Source organism: Leptonychotes weddellii, chromosome 6 (genome assembly GCF_054177405.1).
Source record: "Leptonychotes weddellii isolate Sample4059 chromosome 6, ASM5417740v2, whole genome shotgun sequence".
In the NCBI taxonomy this organism is placed as follows: domain Eukaryota; kingdom Metazoa; phylum Chordata; class Mammalia; order Carnivora; family Phocidae; genus Leptonychotes; species Leptonychotes weddellii.
The window spans coordinates 98881410-98900086 of record NC_138374.1 but is presented as its reverse complement, the minus strand read 5'-3'; the positions used below and the strand labels follow the sequence as shown (position 1 = coordinate 98900086).

At 38.3% G+C, this 18677-nt stretch overlaps 2 protein-coding genes across 2 annotated transcripts in view; one reads left to right on the top strand and one right to left on the bottom strand.

Moving 5' to 3' along the window:
• The window catches only part of RGL1 (ral guanine nucleotide dissociation stimulator like 1), a 329410-nt gene that overhangs the window by 9227 nt on the left and 301506 nt on the right, over positions 1-18677 (top strand). The gene's annotated exons all lie outside the window — the stretch shown is intronic.
• Positions 1554-2928, bottom strand: APOBEC4 (apolipoprotein B mRNA editing enzyme catalytic polypeptide like 4). Its single transcript, XM_006729161.2, has one exon. The coding sequence runs from the start codon at positions 2692-2694 to the stop codon at positions 1579-1581; it is 1116 nt and encodes a 371-aa protein (XP_006729224.2). The 5' UTR covers positions 2695-2928; the 3' UTR covers positions 1554-1578.

Below are 18677 nucleotides of genomic sequence, written 5' to 3'. Positions count from 1 at the left end.
GTCCATCACCCAGTTACCCCATCTGCTTTAAGCTTTTTTTAATGGCAAAACTATCTTATTTTAGCTTGGCGTTACTTTTTACATACATTAAGAAAAAATTTGGGGTGCCTGGGTGGCTCAGTTGGTTGAGCATCCAACTCTTGATTTTGGCTCATGTCATGATCTCAGGGTTGTGAGATGGAGCCCACATTAGGCTCCCTGCTCAGCAGGGAGTCTGTTTGAGGTTCTCTCTCCCTCTGCCCCTCCCCACAGTGGGCATGCTCTCTCTCTCTAAAAATAAATAAATCTTTTTTTTAAAAGAAAAAATTTAGTAGCAAGTTACAAATGGATATACATTTTTCTTGTAATATATTTTTACATACTTCTAAGAGGAAAGTGAGGCAGCAAATGTAAATGAATTAAACACAAAGTGCTTTAATGTACATGCTCAGATGGTTATTCAAGGAACACTTCCTAGAAGTGTGTTTTGAACAAGATTTTGAGAGACTGTATAGATATACATTGCTGAAAAGAGAAAACGTTTGGAAAAAGAGAAGTAAAACAAATTATGCATTGGGGAGCTATATCAGAAGAAGGGGGAATGGATGCTAACAACAAAAAAAATGATGTCCATTGCAGGATGGTTAAGCGAGCCCTTTGTTGGAATGGGTATGGAGTGTTGGGAAACAGTGATTGGTAAAGTTATTGAGATGTAGATTCACAACCTTGCTACCCACATTTTGCCTGGATACTTGGCTAGATTCTAAGGGAAAACCAAAGAGGGAGAGAGACAGTGTTTGACCTGTGGGAACTTACAATCTTGCTGATGAGACTAGGCAACTGGAAGGTAAAGGAGGAACCTTGACAGCCAGCAAGAGCAGCTTGGATTTTATATGGTGTGTGATGGAAGGAGCCTTTGCAGGGTCTCATGTATCATCCTGCCTCTATCGTCTGCTCAGGAAGGAGAGACCTGAGCTGGGAAAATCACATTGAGCAGGTGACTAGGTTTCAAAAATCAATTTTTGTAGCTGTATATAATCAATTAGCAAAATAACTTCTTTTTCTCACACAGAACTATTTTGAACCACTTTAGAAAAAAAAAAATGGGCTGCCTAAAGTCTTCTGTCCATGATTAACAATTAATGGAAAATCACTGGTTTGCTTTTGCGAACAGCACTTAATGTCAGTAACTGCAGGCTGTTTTCCAATTTTACAGTAAATTTTTATACTGAAATCAATTTAAGAAGCTGTTTAGTCCATGGGCTTTTTTGGTGGAAAGATGATGTGGGTAGACTAGAATAATGACATTTCCTTTTCCACACCAAAATATTAGCAAGGTACTAATGGCTCCATTTTGATAATGTCATTTTCAAAATAAAGGAGAGAGGTCAAGTTGCTTATGGAAACATCTTGGATTATGTTAAAAGTAGTGTAGCTTTATAGTAGTTGAGATAGCAAATAATTCAGGTTTTGCTTTTAGTGTATCCGTTCATCTCCCATCTTGGATCAGACAGAAGAGAGAAAGTTTCCAGATTTTTGTTTGCTATCAAATTAGTCCTCTGGTAGTTGTTTGGTCTCACATTGTAGAAATAATAGATTTTATTTTTTTCCTTTCTTCTTCTTCTTCTTCTTTTTCTTTTCATCCATCTCTTTGCTACTTGCAAGCTGCTCCGTGATTTCCATTCTCTCGACTGGCATTCCCATGGGAGGCCTTCCGAGGTCCTTGGTTTCCTGGAATGACATTTGAGGCATATTTAAGTGCCTCACGATATTCCTGGGTTTATGTGGGTTTTGACCCACGTGGATTGGTGGTAGGTCTCTGAAAGGCACCAGCACAAAAATGACAGGAACCCTGAGGTCTGGGGTCGGATTGGGTTGCGGTCGTCCCCTTGTCACTTGCAAAGACTGTCCAGGAAAGACCTTGTTTAAGGGGTAGCTCTCTAAAGCTGCCTGAGCTTTTATGTTCTGATTCTCTTTGGTCTGGGGAAGAACATCGGTAAAGTAAGGTTTCACCCCCATTACGGCTTTGATCTCATATGCGTTCTGCCTATCAGCCAGTGCTCTCCCAGTTAAGATGGGCTGGAAAACAGTTGATCCCGAGACACCGCTCGCAAAGCTGTTGAGGAGAAAATGCCAAATTCCGCCACTTATTGGGCTCAGAGTGACCTGTGGCCATAAACTGGCCAGGCTCCGGAGAGCCTCCCGGTTCCACGCCGAGGCAGGAAATTCGGTCTCAGTATGATAGAGCTGAGAAAAGTAAATGCTGAGAGTAACGTCTGGATACATTATTAAGAAATTGTACATTTTGCTGATGCAGCAGTGGTTGGCTTCATTACAAGGGGAGTTGTTGGAATACAGAATGATATGCCTGATAGCGTTGTTATTGTGTAGGGCTGAGTCAAAATAACCATTCATCTCGAATAGCATTGATTCTGGGTGGGTATTATTCCCAGTGCAACTGCTAGCATGGCCCTTTTGCACCAGGCTTCCAGAAGAAGTTTTTAGTTCATAAAATGTGAGGTGCTTTGTTTGAGGATACGCTGGCCCATAAGGGAATCCAAAAATCTGATAAAATTCTGTATAGGGAACTCTTGCTTCTTCACCTGTCCGAATATGGTAAGGACAGTTCGAGCAATCTAGAGAGAAGCTTAGCCAGTAGTAAGGTTTTACTATTGTTCCACGATTTGCTAGGTATTCTTCATATAAGGGCTCCATTGCTAGTTTTATGGTCTTCTAGCTGCCACCCTAAACAAGGGAGAGAAATTATACATAAAACCAGTGCAGGAAAAACTAAAGAAAATGCATTACTTTATTGAACCATACTCTTCTTTAAAGGAGGTAGCACAACCACTATAGCGTCTTTGATTGTAAAAGACAGTGATATATATCCATAGATTAGAAGGCTCAGGATTCATCTTTCTTCAATTGAGACTCTTGGGGCCTGGGGAGGAGACGAAAAAGAAAGGTATAATGCACGTTTACCTCTTTCACAGATTGTGGGGCAATACAGCAAATGGGTTAACAGTGCAAGTTCTGGAAACAGACTACCTTGTCAAATCTGGGCCCCGCCACTTACCAGCTCAGTGACTTTCTGCAAGTTGTTTAAAATCTGGGAGTCACAGCTTCCTTGTCTGTAAAAGGAGGATAAGAATAGTACATTATCTTGAGGATTGAACGATGAAATACATATAAAATGCTTTATTATGTGCCTGACTCATATTAAGGGCTCAATAAAGATGAGCTCTTAGTAGTGATAGTACAAATCCCAGGATTATCTAAATGATTCTTGTTTTTGAAAGTCTAAACAAACAAGCAGGGATTTTGCAGTTTTGTTTGTAATGTTCTTCCTTTGTCCCTTTTCTGAATGATATTGTCTAATTATCTGCATAGGTTTTGAGTGTGCTTGCATTTAAAATCAGTTATTTCTTCAGATCAGTGGCAGTAAATTGGAGGTAATTATCCTTTTGGGAAAAGGATCATGGTTAATGGTGGAGACTTCTCGTAGGAATGCCACTTGAGTTTTCTTTGGGTCGTGGACACTTTGCTGTTTGAGAGTTTTATTTCCAGTGGGTGGGTCTTGTTAGAACATTTTGGAAACTTTACCATTCTGGAAAGCACATATGGTTCTTTAGTTTATTTCAAATAAATAGTTTCTGGGATGTTAAACCACAAAAGTTGAGGTCTTTAAGTAATGATTTTTTTTTCCTTTAAACAAAAATTACTCAGTTATCATTGTTCCCAAGCAGCAGCCTAGGGCATTCTAATATAGTTTTAAGAACATTTTTAAATAACCTTTTATTATTCAAGTATTATGTATTTCTTGTAGGATATTTTTAAAAATACTAATACATAAAGGGAAAAATAAAAACTCATACCGGTTTATCTCAGTTTACGTTCCCATAACTGTTAACATGTCTCTTCCCTCTAGTCTTTTTGCTATGTGTGTTTGTTATGTACAACATAAATAAAATCATGTTTTATACTTCGCTTCTCACTTAGTATTAGGTCATGAGTATTTCCCCATGTTATTAAAAATTCTTCAAAAAACAATATTCATGGCTAATTAGTATTTTATTATGCAACAAATATGTAATCAAATATTCACATTCTTGCCTCTTTTTATTATTATAAATAATGCTTTGATGAGCATTTCTATAAATAAATTTGTATTTTTTTCTTTTAATGTAGATCACTAAAAATTGTATTATTAGCTCAAACTTTGTCAGATTGCTTCTTTTTTTTTTTTTTTAAAGATTTTATTTATTACTTGACAGAGAGAGACACAGCGAGAGAGGGAACACAAGCAGGGGGAGTGGGAGAGGGAGAAGCAGGCTTCCCACAGAACAGGGAGCCCAATGCGGGGCTCGATGTGGGGCTCGTTGCGGGGCCCAATCCCAGGACCCTGGGATCATGACCTGAGCCAAAGGCAGACACTTAACGACTGAGCCACCCAGGCGCCCCTGTCAGATTGCTTTTTAGGGAGGTGTCCCAATTCTATCTCATTCTCCCAGTGATGTTTATCACCTCCTTTGCCCATTTGAGAAGTGAGCATTAGTATCCCTTTGTGGCTATAATTTGGACCTTTTCAATTCCTAGTGAGGTTGAACACATTTTCACATGCTTATTGGTCTGTAGTATTTATTCTTCTGTGAAATATGTTTGATCCCCTATCTCTCCCCCCTTCCCCCCCGTGCTTTGTTGAGGTTTTCCTTACTGATTTGCAAGAACTCTTTATGTATTAAGAAGATTAGCTGTCATACTTTTTGCAAGTATTTTACCTGGTTTATGAAGCCATTTAATTATGCTGATGGCATTTTTAATTATACTGATTTTTACATTTTATATGGTCTCATCTTTGCCCTTAAGATTTATTTTTTATTATTGTATTTAGAAAAGACTTCCCCATCAAAGAGGAGTTAAGTATTCCCCATATTTTTTTCTAGTATGTACGGTTTTATCTTTTACATTTAACTCTTTGTCCAGGCAACAACACAGATAAAGTAGAAAATTTAAGAGAGATAAACTGACCATTACAAAACAAAACAAAATATATTTCTCACTTTCCAAAATCTAATTTGTCGTACAGGAATATTTATTACAGCCTTTCATATGGAAGCACTTTGATCAGCTTCTTTCTTCCTCAACCCCAATCACCTCCGTCCCTGCTGTGTTTGGTACAGCTGAAACCTGCAGAGTTTCTTTGCTAACCTGTCCTGGGCATAAAATATTTTAGGAGCTTCCGTCCTGCTATAGAGGGAATGTGACTTTACTCAAGACACCATTCTCCTAATGGCTGATATCTCTGCAGTAATTCTGGACACCACAAACCCATCCCATTCCAGGTTTCTCCTAACCTCTGTCATGTCCATTTAGTCCATAGGATCAGGTGTTTGCCTCAGTGTCCTCCTTAGTTCTGCATTTTCCTGATGTGACTGAATTCATGCCCCGAGGCTTCCCAGACCTTGCCTATCTTTTTCTCTGGGTCCTGCACTTTCCTGCTTCACCTTTGGCAATGAATCCATTACTTGGAGCCTCACACCATCTCGGGCTTGATCCTGGGCATTGTTTTCTCCCTGGATTTCCTACTCTTTCAGCCCTACTCATCAGACTAGATAGAGCTCTCTGAATATCAAAACTTGCTGAAACCAAGCCCAGAGTCTCACTTACCTTTCAGTCTTGAGCCCTGGATGTGGTTGGCTGTTGCGTGGCACACCTGATGTCCAAGTGACTGCTCAAATCGCAATTTCGAGTCCCCCATGATTTGCCTGAAATGTTACAGAAGCCATACCATGAGGCCTTTCTCTGCCTTTCTGTTTTTTTTTGGGGGGGGTGGATGGATGGAGTTAACTATATTAATGGTCCCCCTGTTACCCTATGGGAAGCAGAAGTCTTTGTATCTTTCCAAATAAAGGCAGTATGGAAAGTCCTGACTGTTTTCCTAAGTACTCCTCTCTTTGCACTCCGTCTCCTATTTTAGCTGGGAAGGATGCATCCTTACTGCCTCTAAGGAGATCTTGAGGACTAGTGGCCTCCATAGGTCACGGAGGGAGCTCTGGAGGTTCACTCTTGCTAATGGCTTTTCACTGTCTGTCGGCTGTGGTCCCCCATTGGTGAAGCTTCCACTTTTTCAGAGGGCCTTTCGGAGACTATTCTTTGATCACCTTCATCTGAAGGGGAAGCAGGAAAGACCTCCCGCCCGCTTTGAACTCTTAGAGAATTTGTGGTTTATATCATCAGTTTCCCATTGATCACAGACTCTCTTGTATCATTCACTTTTGCTTATCTGCCCTTTCATTCTGCCCCTACCCAGGCAAGCGGCATGCCCTGTTCAGCCCAGGGCCTACCTCGGGGAATCTTAGTTGGTTCACAGGCCAGGTTGGCTGAGTCTTGTCTTCCCAGCATCCTGTGTCCCTACAACCTTGTCCTTTCCCCTGTGCTTTGGCTGTGCTTGGGAAAGGCGTGCTGCCCTCAGTAGAGCAGATCTACTAGCAGTAAGAAGCAGAGATCTACAGAACCTGGCTCCTTGCTTCCGGTTGTGAGTAGCCCCTGGACTGCAGCCCTGGGACGACAGCCTTTCTTCCTTTAACATAAATGAGGCATACATGAGGACAATCTGCTCTCTTTTCACCCCCAGCTAGGATTTAGTGAGTACTGGTAAAGCACAGTTTGCACTGGAGTAGTTGGAGAATGGAGTTTGCCCTTCCCAATCTGTGCACAATCTGTTAGCAGCTAAAAACAAATGTTAGCAGTTATAATTACCATCATTTTGTCTCCAGGCTTGGATCACATTCCAGGTGTTCTAGAAGATGGTCTGTTCCCTTTTTTCCCTCCTTTAAGTACCATGCCCTGTTTCAAGGGGCTTCAGAGGCCAGTCGTGCTGAAAGCTTCGCCTCCCTAATTGGTTCAGGACTCTTCCACAGCTTATGTCTCTTAGTTCCTTTGAACTTTGCTGTCCCAAGTTAGAAAGACCTTGTTGAGGTGTGGCTGCCTCTAAGAACACTGTTGAATTGGTGCCATGGTAACGTTTGCAAAGTAGCTACTGCTAGGATACGGCTCTGACACTTATTACTTTATTTGCATTTCCAACCACCTGTTCCGAAGATGAAAATATACATGAATGCATATTCCAGTCTGGATGAAAGCATACTATCTGACTATTTAAGTGGACATGTTGGGGTTTTTCTCCCTCTGGCTGTAAGAATCAAACTCTGAGGTCCTGCTCTTCAGTGTCTTTGTCCTGATTTAGAACAGGTGCCAGGCCTGGTGTGTGGACACGATTCATTGGTTCTGTTGCCTGTGGAGGCAACAGGAACCTTTCTTAGGAGGTTTGCCCTTCTGGGAGAGGGAGGCACCTATGAAAGGGAGCAGAGACTTGATCTCCCCCAAGGGAGGCACTTTCTATTAATAGTTCCACAGCCCCTGAAAGGAGAGCTCTTCAGTTTGTCCAAATCTGGGTTCCTGGGAGACTCTAGCTATTGGTATGTATCTGTTTCCCTCCAGTTTCAGGCAAACCCTCCCCCTGGATCAGTTGTGGCCCCTTGTCCATAGCTAACAGAAGAGCCGTTCTGCCTTCTCCACTCTGTTCCCTTGCCCCCTTCAACTCCACGTCATCTCCTAGGACATTGGACATGTCAATGGTTGATTCATTGTGCTCACTCCCGATTATTCCCTCTTTCCTCTTCCTCAGGCCACTTGAAGGAGCAAGTGGTGGTCACTACTGTGTATTCCCATTAGTTACCACCAAAAGTTTTTAAGCACATTTACTTTGCTGAAAATAGCCCATCAGGGACAGGGGAAGCACCTAGAAGGCTTCCTGCAGCAGCCTTAGGGCTCTTAACTAGTTTCTCAGTCAAACTCCCAGTCTGTACAACAGCAACCATCCTTTCTCCTCAAGGGGACTCCTTCTGGTTTAGATGTTTCATGTTGATCTGTGCCTTTTAAGGGTCTCAGGTGTATTCACCAACTCCTCAGCTAGTTATTTTTCAGTTACATTTTCTTTCATGCTTGCTTCCGTGAGCGCTCATGATTGGTCCCTTCCCCACCGTTTGCCACTGATCATGCCTTTGTCGTCCTCACTTCCTGCCTCCATTTTCCTAGCATCTCCTAGCTCAATGAACTTGTAAATATAAGACCAAGATTTCATCTTTTATTTAACATTAATAAATGGCATCCCATTTAAAAATGTTCCCTTAAGGGGTGTCCAGGTGGCTCAGTTGGTTAAGCATCCGACTCTGGATTTCCGCTCAGGTCATGATCTCCGGGTCCTGGGATCCAGCTGTGTCAGGCTCTGCACTGAGTATGGAGCCTGCTCAAGATTCTCTCTCTCCCTCTGCCCTTTCCCCAGGCTCTCTCTCAAATAAATAAATAAATCTTAAAGAAAATATTCCCTTAAAAATGAGCTTCTATCCACTAGCATATTTACCAATTGCATTTTAGGGTCATTTCAGGGATAGGCAATCCCAGGTAGCCACCAGTTTTAAAAAAACAGCTCTACTGAGGCTTAATTGACAAATAAAAATTGTGTATATTTAGGGTGTACAGCTTGAACTTTTGATATATTTATACATTGTGAAATGGTTACAGCAATCAAGGTAATTAACATATTTATAACCACATATAGTTATCTTTCTGGGGGTTTGTGTGAGAACATTTAAGATCTGCCCTCTTAGCAAATTTCAAGTATACAATATGGTATTGTTCACTGTAGTCACCGTGCTGTCCAGAATTTAGTCATCTTGCATAACTGAAACTGTGTACCTGTTGACCAACATTACTCCATTTCCCCCTTGCCCCAGCCCCTGGCAGACAACATTTTACTCTATGCTTCTATGAGTGTATTTTAGATTCCACATATAAATGACATTAGGCAATATGTGTCTTTCTGTTTCTGGTTTATTTCATATAATATAATGTCCTTCAGGTTCATCCATGCTGTGGCAAATGCCAGGATTTTTTTTTTAAGGCTGAATAATATATCATTTTATGTATATACCACATCTTTATTCATTCATCTGTCTATGGACATTTAGGTTGTTTCCATATCTTGACTATTGTGAATAATACTGCAATGAAAATGGGTATGCAGATACCATCTCTTTGAGATAATCATCTCTTCGATTCCAGTTCTTTTGGATAAATACCCAGAAGTGGGATTGCCAGATCACGTGGTAGTTTTATTTTTAATTTCTTGAGGAACTGCCATATTGTTTTCCATAATGGCTCTACCAATTTACATTCCGACTAACAGCTCCCTTTGCTGTGCCATCAGCAACCCTCGTTATCTTTTGTCTTTTTGATTATAGCCACCCAAACGAGTGTGAGGTGATAATCTCATTGTGGTTTGGATTCACATTTCCCTAATGATTAGAGATGTTTGAACACCTTTTCATATACCTGTTGGCTGTTTGTATGTCTTTTGAGAAATGTCTGTTCAGGTCCTTTGCCCGTTTTAAAATCAGATTATTTGGTTTCTTTTGCTATTACATGCATGCCTTATGTATTTTGGATATTAGCCCCTCATCAGATATGTTGTTTGCAAATGCTTTCCACCATCTGTAGGTTGCCTTTACGCTTTGTTGATTAAGTTTCTTCAGCTGTGCAGAAGCTTTTTAGTATCACATAGTCCCATTTGTCTATTTTTGCTTTTTTAAAAAAAGATTTTATTTATTTGAGAGAGAGAGAGAAATCGAGCACAAGCGGGGTGGGGGGAGGGGCAGAGGGAGAGGGAGAAGCAGGCTCCCCGTGGAGCAGGGATCCCTATGTGGGGCTCCATCCCAGGACACTGGGATCATGACCTGAGCTGAAGGCAGCTGACCGAGCCACCCAAGTACCCCTATTTTTGCTTTTTTTTTTTTTAAGATTTTATTTATTAATTTAGAGGGAGAGAGAGAGAGCGAGAGCAGGGGGAGGGGCAGATGGAGAGGGAGAGGCAGAGAGTCTTAAGGAGACTGGCGCTGAGCGCAGAACCCTACGTGGGGCGCAATCCCACAACTCTGAGATCATGACCTGAGCCAAAACCAAGAGTCAGATGCTTAATTGACTGAGCCACCCAGGCACCCTTATTTTTGCTTTCGATGCCTACATTTTTTGTGTCATATTCAAAAATTCATCACCACAACCAATGTCAAGAACCTTTTCCTCATGTGTTCTTTTAGTAGTTTTACAATTTCAGCTTTTACTTTTGTCTTTAATTTGTATTGGTTTTTGTATATGGTGTGAGACAAAGGTCCAATTTTATTGTTTTGCATGAGCCACCATTTTTTTACATATCTTAGGTGTAGGAAAATTCCAAAGGAAGATCGACTTTGCAAAGCTTCATTTAGGTTGCACATAATGATTTTTAAAATTTTATTTATTTTATTTCGGGGGGGGGCAGTGAGCCCATGAGCAGGGGGAGGGGCAGAGGGAGAGGGAGAAACAGACTCCCCGCTGAGCTTGGAGAGGCTTGATCCAGGACCCTGAGATCATGACCTGAGCCAAAGGCAGATGCTCAACTGACTGAGCCATCCAGGCGCCCACACAAAATGATTTTTAAAACAGAATTTAGCCACAAGGAAATGAAGAACCTTGATCATGCGGTTCCTGCTCACAATTCTTATTGCTAAATTGACATGTACAGGAAGGGAGGAACTTTGAAGAAACATCTATTTCCCCAAACAGACTCCTTTCTTCTGTCTTCCTTTGTTACCTTGCCATGCTTCATCTTCACCCAGATGAGTTACAATGAATATTATCTCTATCAAAGTAATATGACATTATAATGAAAAAGCTTTACAAAGGCAAAACTGTCTTACACTGATACATATATATATATACATATAAAAAAAATATATATATATTTTTAAAGACCTTTACTCAGTTTAACACTCCAAAATATATTTTCTAATCTGTGTTCTGGCATCCCAATTTGGGATATATCTAAGATGGCTTGTGTGTTGCTAGTTGCTGCCTATAAAGTAACTTTAATAACTTTTATTGCTATTTTTTTTTACTTTTATTTGAAGGTATGTGCCCAATTAATTATATAATTCACTGCTTTCATAGCAGTTTGGTTGACACTGAATAATAACGCCCACATTCACGTTGCAGTAAGAAACTACCTAAACTGAAGAAAAAAAGCAAGCATGAAATAAAGGAGAGCAGAGAATTCAGTAGATTTCGTGGGGCTCATTAAGGAATTAGGTAGGAAAGATGGGACAAGGAAAGTGTTAGGGTTGAGAGGAAAAGACAAAAAAGCAAAGGATGGAGGTCCTAGCTTGGGATCATTAACGGCAAGGCCACAGGGTGGCAGCATAGTCTTACCAGCAGGAAACTTTCTGTTGCACCACAATTCATTTGCTAAATCCACACATTTGCAGAATTCCTCCATGTTGGTTTCTCCCATTGTCCCAGGTAAATACCAACAAATGTTTAGAATCAGAGGTAACTCCTACAACTTAAGCTGAGGCAAAGTGCAGAGTGAAGGCACCATCTTTACTCCCAGAATCTGTGCAGATGCTCTAAAAAAGGTTTCAAACCGTCTGTGGGGAAGGACAAATTTAAGTTTACAAACCATCATACTGATCATTTTGTAAAATTCAGTGAAAGTGATTTTATAGAAAAATGAACAAAAAAATACATAGACATCATAAGCTCATTTTACAAATAACTAAAAGATATAAACAGATCAAAAGATATAGAAATTTTAAATCATATTTCAATAAATGTAAATGGAACACTCGTCTATTTTTGCTTTTGTTGCTTGTGATTTTGATGTCATATTCAAGAAATCATTGCTCAGACGAGTGCTAGAAAGCTTTCCTGTGTGTTTTCTTCTAGGAGTTTTATGGTTTCAGGTCTTATGTTTAAATCTTTAATCCATTTTGAGTTTGTGTGTGTGTGTGTGTGTGTGTGTGTGCGTGTGTGTGCGTGTGCGCACAGTGTAGTTTAAGGGTCCAATTTCATTCTTTTGCCTATGGATATCCAGTTTTCTGACCACCATTTGTTGAAGAGGCTGTCCTTTCCCTATTGTGTAGTCTTGGCACCTTGGCACTTATCAAAGATCACTTGGTGTGGGTTTATATTATTTTTGTCCCATTTGTCTCTATGTCTGTTGTTATGGAAATATAAACAGAACAAACATAACATAGAAAAAAAGAAAAAAGAATTAACAAAACTATACATGTTGTTTATTGAATATTATGTATAGATGGCTAGTATAGAGAATCACTGTTGCTGTTATTATATTCTACAATTATATTAACAAAATGTGTCTGAAGGATATATCTATATTCAGTGTCCTCTATATGCACAGTTTATGTAGAGTTTATCATTTATATCAACTTACAAAATTTTTATTGTGACCAACAAACTTGCTTCTTGCTTGTTATTCCATTGAATCTAGGTCCAACTGATGATAACACTATTTGCAGGATATAACATATATCCAAACGGATTCTGTGTTTGTTGTGATAGCATTAGAATAGGGAAGGTCGGTTGTAAGAGGTATGCTGATAGGAATAGAGGAAGAGATTTTAAAGCAATTTCACAAGCTCAAGGTATTCATTTTTAACAATTTAAAAAAATAAAGCAAGTGATACTCTATTTTCAAAATTCATCAGTAGCCAGTTACAACAATTTGTCCTGTAGTTATATTAAATTTATCTTTCAATGAAAGGACTAGTTTATGGTTCCATGAAATTCCTATGCATAGAATTCTCTATCAAAATTATTATCTATTGCATTGATAATAGTTGTTAAAATTATGAAACATGACATAACCATCTCTGGAAACTCTGTTCTTCCACACTTCTAATATTTATTTTGACTTTTCAGTCATCTGCTATTGAAAAACATGTTGAATTTCTTCCTTGTTTGGAAATACTAAGATTATTAACATATCAAAGATTTCAGACAAATAGGCAAATCTGACTGTCTAATATACTTTATCTTTAAAAGGTTGGGCCCAAACTGGTTTCTTATCCAGCAGTAATTCTGAGAGTTTATTCAACAGTTCCAACATTCGCTACAGAACTTTTTCCCTAAGTAACCGTAGTACCTAACATGTAAAGCAATTGTTTATGATCAACTTCCATATTATCACTTAAACATAATGATTTCAAATGTAATGCATTAGGCTTTATGTAATTCAAAGTTTTTATTGTGTCACTAAGCACAATGATTAGTTTGGTTGACTTTTTTTCATAGTAAGGTTTTCTCAATGAAGGAAATAGTGTGTGGTTTTGCATTCTGGCTCAAGATCCTTAATCTGAGCAATTATCCTAGAACTTTCTCCCATGCAAGATTTAAACTTTAAATCACTTTTCTCATATAAATCATACAGGGTCATATCAAATTTCTATAAAAGTTTCTAAATACGTACTCTCGATTTCTGTACTTACCTTGTTGACATTGGTAACAGTTTATGGTTCACAGACTCAGCTTTGAGTGACACTGCTTTCATGCACTTCTTCCATTTCACTTAAGTCACTATTAGGTAGTGATTCTACTTAACTAAGTTCACTAAATTTTATTTAATTCCTCTGGCTATCTTATAATATAAATGATAAAGAATTTAAATGAAGGGGCGCCTGGGTGGCTCAGTCGTTAAGCGTCTGCCTTCCGCTCAGGTCATGATCCCAGGGTCCTGGGATCGAGCCCCGCATCGGGCTCCCTGCTCCGCGGGAAGCCTGCTTCTCCCTCTCCCACTCCCCCTGCTTGTGTTCCCTCTCTCGCTGTGTCTCTCTCTGTCAAATAAATAAATAAAATCTTAAAAAAAAAAAGAATTTAAATGAAAATATCATTTGTTGAACAGAGAAGAACATTTACTGAATGCCTCCTTTGTGCCAAAAAGTTTACATGCCTTACATCCCTAAGAGGTGCGTATTACAATTTCCACTTTACAGATAACAAAACTGAGGTTCAAAGTGTCTAATGCTAAGATAACATAGCTAGAAACTGGTAGAGCTGGGATTTGAACTCAGAGCACTCTAAAACTCTTTTTTTGATACCATAATCCCTCCATCACGTCCTACATTTTGAGCAAAAAGAAAATAATTTCAAATTTATGACCTAGTCTTAAAATAAATGGGAAAAATTAAATTTCAAAGGCGAGAAAATGATGTAGTCAAGAAAGACAGGCAGACATAGGAAAACTGTCATAGTGAGATAATAAGTGTGGGAAAACAGCTGAAAATGTTTCTGTCAGGAGGAAAGAAAGTTTTTTTTAAAAACCAACTTCATCGAGGTATAATTTATACAATAAAATGCACCCATTCTGTGTGTGCAGTGATATGAGTTTTGACATATGGATATACTCATGTTACCACCGTTACAATAAAAATATAAAACATTTACATCAACCCCAAATTTTCCCTGGGTCCCTTCCTTCCCCATCAATCACCCTCCTTCATGGATCTAGGGAAGTATTATCTTTTTGCTGTTACTATCGGTTAGATATGTTTTGTCCCCAAGTTTCACATACATGGAATCATAAAATATGAATTCTGGTGTCCTTCACTTGTTGCTCAGCATAATGTTTTTGAGATTCATCCATGTGATTGTGTATATCAGTACCTTGTTACTTTTTAATTTTGAGTAATATTCCATTACAGATATGCTATAATTTATTCATCTGTTGATGGACATTTGTGTTGTTTCTAGTTTGGGGCTCTTATGAAAAAGGTGCTCTGAACATTCACGTCCAAGTCTTTGTGTGGACGTGTTTCTATTCCTCTTGGACAAACACTTAAGAATGGAATTGCTGGGTTGTATGGTAAATGCATCTCAACTTTCAAAGAACTGCCAAACTGTTTTCCAAAGTAGTTTATTAATTTATATTCCCACTAGCAACATATGAGCATTCCGGTTACTCTACATCCTTGACAACACTTGCTATTGTCAGTGAAAGCAAGTATTTGTCATAGCAATTCTGAATGACTGGTTTCTCTTAAGCTTGTCATTTGACAGGATGGGAGTAAACAGGGGATGGGATTCTGTAGTACTTCTGTTTCTTCATTTGCATAATCAACCCCCAGTAAATCTCCAAGAGCACCACGCTTATCAAGAAATTTGATATTTAGCATCTCACTACTTTCAACTCCTCTTATACCAGTCTCTTCCAAATGAAGTCACTGATAATGCTGAGCTGAGCTCAGTCCAATCTCATCCTTCAGTTATGACGAGAGTATGTGGAAGCTGAGAGAAAATATTATGGCCATAGACTCAGTGTGGAGAGGATATGGTTAGCTCTGAAAATCCTCTAAGTAATCCTGTCAAGAAATCTGTTGTCAGTCTAATTGTTTCGTTGTAAATATTACCTTTTCTTTTAACACAATTCCTTGCCTTTCATGTTTTATAGTTTTAATATGACATGTTTAGGTGTGGATTTAGTTTTCTTTATCCTGCTTGAAATCCAAATTTGGTGATTCTTATTTTTCATTAGTTCTGGAAAATACTCAGCCATTATCTCTTGAAATATTTGTCTCCTCTAGTCTCTCTTTTCTCTTCTTTTGGAACATTGATAAGGTATATGTTGAACCTTCTTACATGACCCTTAGTTTTATGCTGTCATTCCTATTATTCATCGGTCACTCCCCCATTCTAGGTACTTTCTCCAGATCGATCATCTAGTTCTCCACTTTTCTCTACACATCTGTCAATTTGCTGTTTAATCCACTTATTGAGTTTTTTTTTTTAAGTCACTGAATATATATATTTAGTGTCTGTATTTTTCTTCATTTTCATATTTTTTAATCTTTAATTATTTTAAGTGTTCTTATTATGTAGTCTCTAACAAATAATTCTATTATCTAATGTTCTTGGGAATTTAACTGTGCTTTTTGTTATTTCTGCCTACTCTTGCTTATGGTGAATTGTTCCTTTGGGTGTTGTAATATTTTGTTTTTTAAGTCATGCTTGGTGGGGATCCTGTGTGGTCTGCACTAAAGATATGCTCCACAGCAGTGGTTCTCAATCTTTGCTGCACGTTAGAATCACCTAGTGAGACTTTAAAAGTTAGAATGGCAGCTTGAACCCCAGACCATTTAACTCAGATACTACGAGTATGAGACTTACACGTTAGTGTTTTTAAAGTTCCATGGTCATTAAAAAAGAAAAAAAGAAAGAAAGAAAAAAAAAAACTCTCCCCAGTTATGGTTGAGAACCACTGCTCCAGAAGAATTTGCCTTTAATTTTTATAGGCACTAGAAGTGTGTTTCTAGCCCTGGATCACTTTAATATCAATTTCTCATCTCTGGGTTCCTGAACTATATAGGTAGTATAAATTTTTTTTTAACAGTAGAAAAACATTTTATTTTATTTTTTTAAAGAGTTTATTTATTTATTTGACAGAGAGAGACACAGCGAGAGAGGGAACACAAGCGGGGGAGTGGGAGAGAGAGAAGCAGGCTCCCCGCAGAGCAGGGAGCCCGATGCGGGACTCGATCCCAGGACCCTGGGATCATGACCTGAGCTGAAGGCAGTCGCTTAACCAACTGAGCCACCCAGGCGCCCAGAAAACCTTTTTAAATACAGAGTATCAACAAAGCCAATTTGATTATTTTTGTTATTTGCTTTTGGATTTTCCCCCCAACTTCATTGAGGAATAATTGACAAATATAATTGTATATATTTAAAGTGTAAAATGTGATGATTTTATATACATATGCATTGTGGAATGATTACCAAGATCAAGGTAACTAACACTTTCATCAACTAACATAGTTAACTCTGGGGTTTTGTTTATTTGTTTGTTTTTGTGGCAAGAATACTTAAGGCCTACTTTCAGCAACTTTCAAGAATATAAGTATGCAAATAACATATAACAATACTATATTATTAACTACGGTAACCATGCCGTACATTAGATCCTCAGAACTTATTCATCTTATAACTAAAAGTTTGTGCCCTTTGACCTACATCTTCCCAGTTACCCCTACCCCCATCCTTGGTAACTACCAGTTTATTCTATTTCTATGAAACCAGGTTTTTCTTTCCTTTCTTTTCTTTTTTTAAAAAGATTCCACATATAAGTAATACCATACAGTGTTGGTCTTTGGCTTATTTCACTTAGCATGATGCCCTCAAGTTCCATTCATATTGTTGGCAAATGGCAGGATTTCCTTTTTTTAATGGCTGAATAATATACCATTGAATATATACTCCATGTTTTTTTTATCCATTTATCTATTGATGGACATTAAGTTGTTTCCTTATCTTGGCTATTGTAAATAATGCTGCAGTGAACCTGGGAGTGCAGATAGCTCTTCAAGATACTGATTTTGGGGTTTGTCTGCTTGTTTGTTTTGATATATATCCAGGAATGGGATTGCTGGATCATGTGGTAGTTCTATTTTTAATTTCTTGAGGAATTGCTATACTGTTTTCTGTAATGGCTGTACCAGTTTGCATTCCCACCAATACATTCCCATAATGGATACACCAGTTAACATTTCCACCAACAGTGCAAAAGGATTCCCTTTTCTCCCCATCCTTATCAACATTTGTTGTCTTTTGTCTTTTTGAGAATAGCTATCTTAATAGGTGTGAGGTCGTATTTTAATGTGGGTTTGATTTGCATCTCCCTGATGATTAGTGATGTTGAACACCTTTTCATGTACTTATTAGTCATTTGTTCGTCTTTGGAAAAATGTCTCTTCAGATCTTTTGTCCATTATTAAGTTGGATTATATGCTTTTATGCTATAGAATTCTATACATTCTTTATATATTTTGGATATTAACTCTTTGTCAGGTATATAGTTTGTGAATAATTTCTTCCATCCTGTAGGTACCTTTTTAATTTATTGATTGTTGTTTTTGCTGTACAGAAGGCTTTTAGTTTGTTGTAGTTCCACTTATTTATTTTAGCTTTTGTTGCCTGTTCTTTTGGTGTCTTATCCAAGAAGATCATTGCTAAGGCCAATGTCAAGGAGTTTTTCCCCTATGTTTTCTTTTAGGGGTTTAATGGTTTCAGGTTTACATTTAAGTCTTGAATCCATCTCAAATTAACTTTTATGAGTAGAGTAAGATAGTGATCCCGTTTCATGTGGCTGTCTAGTTTTCCCAACACCATTTGTTGAAGAGACTGTCCTTCCCATTTGTGTGTTTTGGTGCCCTTGGCAAAGATTACTTGACTGTATATACATACGCTAATTTCTAAGAATTTTTATTCTGTTCCATTGGTCTCTGTACCAATACCATACTCTTTGGATTACTATAGCTTTGTAATTTAGATTAAAATCAAGAAGTGTGATGCCTCCAGCTTTATTCTTCTTTCACAAGATTGCTTTGGTTATTCAGAGTCTTTGTGGTTTCATGTAAATTTTAGGAATAGTTTTTTCTATTTCTGTGCAACATGTTTTGGAATTTTGATAGGGATTGCATTGAATTTGTAGACCACTTTGGGTAGTATGGACATTTTAACAATATTAATTTTTCCAATGCAAGAACACAGAGTATCCATTTATTTGTGTTTTCTTCAATTTCTTTAATCAATGTCTTATAGTTTACAGTGTACAGGTCTTTCACCTTTTTGGTTAAATTTATTCCTAAGTAGGGGCGCCTGGGTGGCTCAGTCAGTTCAGTATTTGAGTATTGATTTCAGCTCAGATCTTGATCTCAGGGTTGTGAGTTCAAGCCCTACATTGGGCTCCATGCTGGGCATGGAGCCTACTTAAAAATAAATAAATAAATTTATTCCTAAGTATTTTATTGTTTTTG